Genomic DNA, 6000 nt, shown 5'->3' on the forward strand with positions numbered 1-6000 from the left:
ACATGCCATGATAATGTAAGATGATACTGAAACAATGGAAAGTTAATTCAACTGAACATGTTACAAATTCAATTTAAGGCGTGTATAATCTTTGGTGTAATACATCTGAAACGTAAATGTCCAATCACTGACCATAAAAATCACATGAATAGACAGAGATTTTGAGTGGCTGAGGAACTGGATGAAGAAAGAGCAGCTGGTCCTCCTTACTGGGACACGTCCAAACAACACAGCACCTACCAGTGAGTCAAGAACCAGCAGGGGATTCACACTTATTAATGCACATGAGCTCGAGCACACACTGTGATTAAAATGAGCAAACACGCATGCATTTTGCTTTGTTATACTCTGCATTTCAGAAACCCTCTTTACACACACCTCCCACACAAAGTAGAGCCAACAAATGTCTGAAAGCTCAGGAAATCAGTGTTTACTCTCCCACTTCCCCCATCTTTAGTCATCACCAGCCTCTCATCTCACCATAATACACAATATAATAAGGGATAAGCCTGAGAAAACACAAACGAAACGGGCTGATCGAGCGGCGCTGTACCTGACCTCTCCGATTCAGCATAGGTTGTAGATACTGACAGAATAAGAAATGCTCAACCGACTGCACTCCTGACTTACACGCCTTTCTAGCTAATTGCTTGACAGGGTGCAATTTATCAAGGAGGAGGATGAGGCTGCATCCTTGTCAAGAGGTAAAAACAATGAGGGCTGTGTATGAGAAAGGGAAAAAAGTCCAAGGAAGAGGCCATGATGTATAATTAAAATGCCATGTATTGAGTTCAAATGCAGAAAATGCTAAATTACAGGTTGAGAAAATACAGTGATGTTCACAGCAGTTAATGCTGAAATGTAATATATTCATCACAAATTTTATTAAAGGGGTCATATTTTGCTAAACCCACTTCTATTAGTCTTTGGTACATTTATTTGTGTATTTGGGGACCCTAATAGTTCCAAATGTTTGATTCTGAACCATCCAGGTGCTGCAAAGCTATCTTTATATTCATTTTGGCAAAAATCGAGTGGATTTCTACAACCTGTTTTAATTCCTGCTTAATTTGTTACATCTATAACTAGTTACATCACAAAATTTTCACATATAAGGTCAAGACGTCCGACAAACATTTCTCAGAGTACGCCATAATTGTTTGTCAGCAGCAGCGGTTGTAGTCCATACTGAAAATATGTCCAAACTTTGAGCTGATTACCTAAAATGTTCAGTCATTGGCTGAATGGGACAAAGCAGTACAGTCAACAACCTGGAGGGGGTGGGGCATGAAGTGGCTCATTTGCATTTAAAGGGCCAGCACTCAAAACAGCCTTTCTGTTGTCATTATTCAGAAATAGGGTTGAAGATGGACCTGTGGAGTTGAATTAATGAAGAATTCAGACCCAAGCATAGCATTTACAGTTTATGTAGACCACAGGGAAATGTTTTAAAATGTATAATTCCATTTTAAAAAAAGCAAAATATCACTCCTTTAAACAGCATGAAATGCTTTAGATATTTGCACATCCAGCCAATGAAGGAGCAAGATCCTGCATTTTGGTGTTGTTCAACAGCAAATAGTTTTGTTATATTCAGATTGATGATCAATAAATTCATAAATTAACATGACCTTTAAATTCCAGAGCCACAGCACTGTGCAGGATTTCATCAAAGTAATTACAACTGGCATGAATAATGGTAACAAGTATGATACATGAAGAAACTGCACGGTAAAGTTGGTGTATTAGTTTCTTTGTCACATCAGGAATTGTCTTAGAAAAGTCATTTTGCAACCAGTAATTAATCTAGTGGGAAAACACTTGTATTTTTCCACTACATTTGTTCTTCTGAATGCCTAAAAGAGGGTGAATAGTTTAGAATAACATGTTCAGTTTGTCTGAAAAGAACTGAGACACTGCATCACAATGAACAATTTTTGGTGATTTAAAGTGACGCCCCACAGGTTTGTCCTTTGGCACAATGTTTACATGCTGGGATGAGTAATAGTCTTAGTGCTGTCTGAGTGTCAGGTGGATCTCTGCACACAGACTGATTTTACTTGGCACTGCGGTGAATACAAGGTGAATTAATCAAAATGCATTTACTTCAGTAATGTGATTCAAGTGGAGCTTTATGAGTGAAAACAATAAAGCATTACATTTCCACGCCGGTTAAAAGACCACACAATCAGATTACGTCTCAGGCTCAGATCGTGAAGTGGACCGTTCACAGAAAAATGCAAATTCCACACTCAATCAAAAGGATAAAAAAAAAAAAAAATTGTTATATGCTATTAAATTAAGTGCTCCCATCTGGCTGCTTATTTCAGTGAGGATTTTATAGAATAGTTAAAAAATCACGTTAACAGCCTTGACTCAGCACAACATGCTTCTTGTTAACAATTACTCAGCACCCTGAGGCATATGTTCACTATGGGTGGCCCCATTAGGAATTGACTTCCAAACCAGGAAGTGTGACTGCACTAGACTGCACTGCACATTTGGTCTTTAGGAACCTTCAGGTTTTTATGGGTCAAACCAAACTCATGCAGAGAGTCAGACATCAGTCTGCACGTACCTCCACCGTTCTTCTGGCACAAGTAGGGGAACCTCCAGACGTTACCCAGGCCCACAGAAAAGCCCACCTGGGCCAGGATGTACTCCAGCTTGTTGTTCCACGCAGGTCGGCCGTCCTCTGCATCCGGGTCTGGGGAGGGTAGGAGGGCCTTTCCTGGAGCAGTAGAGCCAGGACTCAGACCCATGCTCATCTGACTGCTCTTATAGTCCATGGGGTGCTCCAGAGACAGCAGGTCTGCCACAGACTCGGTGACAGGCTCATTGCTGTGCTCCCGCTGGGTCACCTTGGTGTTCTTTGGCATGGCTGTGACACGGGGGTGTCAGAGGGGTGGAGCTGATGGAGACTGAACAGAGGGAGATCAGGAGAAGGCTGGGAGGGTCACAGGGATAAACAGTTGTGCTTTTCTTCAAATCTGTGAAGAGAAATATTTGAAGACAAAAAGAGAATTCTGTTATATCATCAAATGTTTATGTTTAGGAATAACATATGACAACAATAACATATGACAATAATTAAATATATGTACTATAGATATTATACTGCTGCTGACCTAAAGGAGCTGTTGTGTTTGTATTTTTGTCTGTTTTTTTGTATGTTATGTAGAATGTGACGATTGTTTTGTATGATTATATTGTATGTTATTTGCAAATGAAATTTAAGAAATCAGTCAAGAAACATCTATTGACCATAGATGATTGATACCTGGGTTAACTGAATATATGTACAGTATATACTATACCGCTGCTAATCTAAAGGAGCTGTCATGTCTGTATTTTTGTCTGTTTTTTTGTATGTTATGTAGAATGTGAAAATTGTTTTGAATGATTATATTGTATGTTATTTGCATTGACAAGTTGTAAAGATTATTGTAAGGACCCCAGGAAGAATAGCTGTATCTATGGTACAGCTAATGGGGATCCTAAATAAAGAAAGAAAGAAAGAAATGTGCACACTTTATAATTCAAGATTAATGCAAAAATTCATTAAAACTCAATTTAAAAGATAAAACTTCATCATTTAAAGTTTGCTGACTTATCCCTCACAACAGTACAGTTGCAACTTCCAATATCATTTCATTATCAGGTACTGTATGTACAGGACAAGTAATATAAATAGAACATACTCTTTTATGTTTCCTCTTTCACACTTCAATGTTCTGCACTTTGTTTTCTGTATTTTGCTGCTGTAAACACTGCAATTTCCCCACAGTGGGATCAATAGTCTTATCTTATCTTATCTTATCTTATCTTATCTTATCTTATCTTATCTTATCTTATCTTATCTTATCTTATCTTATCTTATCTTATCTTATCCTATTATTACTTCTCAGTATCATTATTAATATCATTTATATGCAATGTTACTTATACTGTTCTTAAATTCTACTTTTCCTGTTTTTCTTATCTTATGTGAAAACTGATAAAATGGCAGCATGTATAAACAACTGATATTTAGTAACTAACATTGACTGTAATAACATTAACCTTCATGTCTAAAAACTAAGTGAACTGACTTGTTTGTCTTCTTGGAAGCATGTAAATTCTTTTAAGAATAGTAGCCAAACTGTAGCACTTAGCCATAAGGTAAGTATTCCACTAATCCACTTCATTATTGGGGAATGATACCAGAGGATTGAATTACAATCCATTTCACAGCAGAGCCCATTATACTAAAGTTGAGTCATGTGAGTTGCATGAACAGCAGCGTGCAGTCTCTCCTTGTGTGACCACTGGTCTCAAGAGAATGGAGGGCAGTAAAACTGGAGCCTGTAAGCACAGATTTCATCATTTATTAGTGCCTTTTTTCAACACACTGTCTCAGTACTTTGTCTATTCTTGACATTTTAGTTGCTGTGTTGAATTAACAGCCAAGTCCACTTCTCCTTGTTTTCCTGAAAAGAAAACCTGCCTGGAAAGTTAATCTCCAAGTTCTCAGGCATGTGTAATGTTTTCAGAGGCCCACTCCAAAATATACTATAATCCCAGAATCCTGTTTCTAGTGGCTTCCTTGAATGTTTCTTAAAGCTACTGGGTATGAAATAATATGAAGATTAACATCCTATGGCATCTAATCTTGTAAAAAATAACAGTTTTTGGTTAAATAGTGACTTTATTCCTTAATATTTATTGAAGAGTACAAGAAGTGCTACTATTATTATAAATGTTGGCTGACTTTCTTTCATGCAATGCTGTATAACATGGTGGAAAACCCTGTAAACACTGGAGACCTAATCACTTTAAATCAAAATGGAAATTTCTAGCTGGTAGCTTGAAAAACTACATGCTCTGACCTTCAGATTTGCGTTAAAAATTTACAGCGTGAAAAGTTACAGCAAAAATAATTAACGAAATGTCAGCTCTATGATGTGAAATGCATATAAACTTGGTGAAATGCCAGGAAACAGCTACAGCAGCAGAAAACAGGTCAAATGACTGAAAATAGACTTGAGAAGATGCTTGTGGTTTAGTCGTGTAGGATGGAGGAGACTTGACTCCAGTAGCAGCAGTAGCAGAGAAAAAACCGGAGGTGTTTGATATGAAGATACCTTGCATATTTTAACGTGATTCACATCTGTATTAGAGTGAAATGAGGGGTAAACATGTTGGATTAAAGCAGAAATTGTTAATTTATATCTGTAATCCTCTGGCATAACAACAAAAGTAGCAACATATGAATAGAAAAGATCAGTAGGATCAAAGTGATCCCAAATCTGGTTGGCCTTGAGCTCCTGTTTCCAGTCTATATGAAAATAGTTGCAGTCGTCTGAAATCAGCTCTGGGCTTTTATTCACACTGACTTCTCAGGAACAGTTGCCAGCCGCCTGGACTCTAAGCCCACCCAAAGGCCTCACCAGCAGCACGCACATCGCATTCCTCAACAGTGGCGATGAGCCCCTGCAGTCACGACACGCAGCAGCTTCTAGGATGCCAGTTTGACACAGATCCCAGACCAGCAGTGACCTACAGCAGACTACAGCTGCACAATACTGAGTCATTTCCAAACACTCTGGATGAGGTGTGAATCCACGTCCTGCATGTTTGCAAACAAAAAGATGTTTTTGGCCGAGCTACAGAGTTTTGGGGGTTACGATCCCTAGAGAGTAGAGCTGTGACAGACTGCTTTGGCCTAGTTTTTAAATAAACGTTGGTATAGTTAGTAACAAACTGTCCCATTTACTACATATGGGTTAAGGCAACAGCAGCTCATTAGATACAAATAACATTGTGATTTTTACTGGGGCTTGCACTAAAAGCTCATAACGTTGCAAGTTTTTGGATTTTCACAGCGTGTTCTGTCACAGATGGCACATTACAGAGACAGCAGGACTTCGCATTCAGTGGAAGACAGTGTTACAGAGTCAGAATGATTCAGACCTCAGCCTCCATCTGAGCTGTATCTCACACTGTATGGTGTATGCTGAC

The 6000-nt window shown here is 38.5% G+C and overlaps 1 protein-coding gene across 2 annotated transcripts in view; it reads right to left on the bottom strand.

Annotated features, from left to right (window-relative positions):
* The window catches only part of slc6a17 (solute carrier family 6 member 17), a 31322-nt gene that overhangs the window by 23901 nt on the left and 1421 nt on the right, over positions 1–6000 (bottom strand). The window contains exon 1 of one of the 2 annotated variants that reach the window (XM_030138726.1): positions 2579–2879. In XM_030138726.1, coding sequence (XP_029994586.1) covers positions 2579–2879 — 301 coding nt within the window. Of the gene's footprint in view, positions 1–2578; positions 2991–6000 lie in introns of those variants that run through there. The other variant, XM_030138725.1, reaches the window with a different exon arrangement.

Source organism: Sphaeramia orbicularis, chromosome 7, assembly GCF_902148855.1.
Source record: "Sphaeramia orbicularis chromosome 7, fSphaOr1.1, whole genome shotgun sequence".
Lineage (NCBI taxonomy): Eukaryota > Metazoa > Chordata > Actinopteri > Kurtiformes > Apogonidae > Sphaeramia > Sphaeramia orbicularis.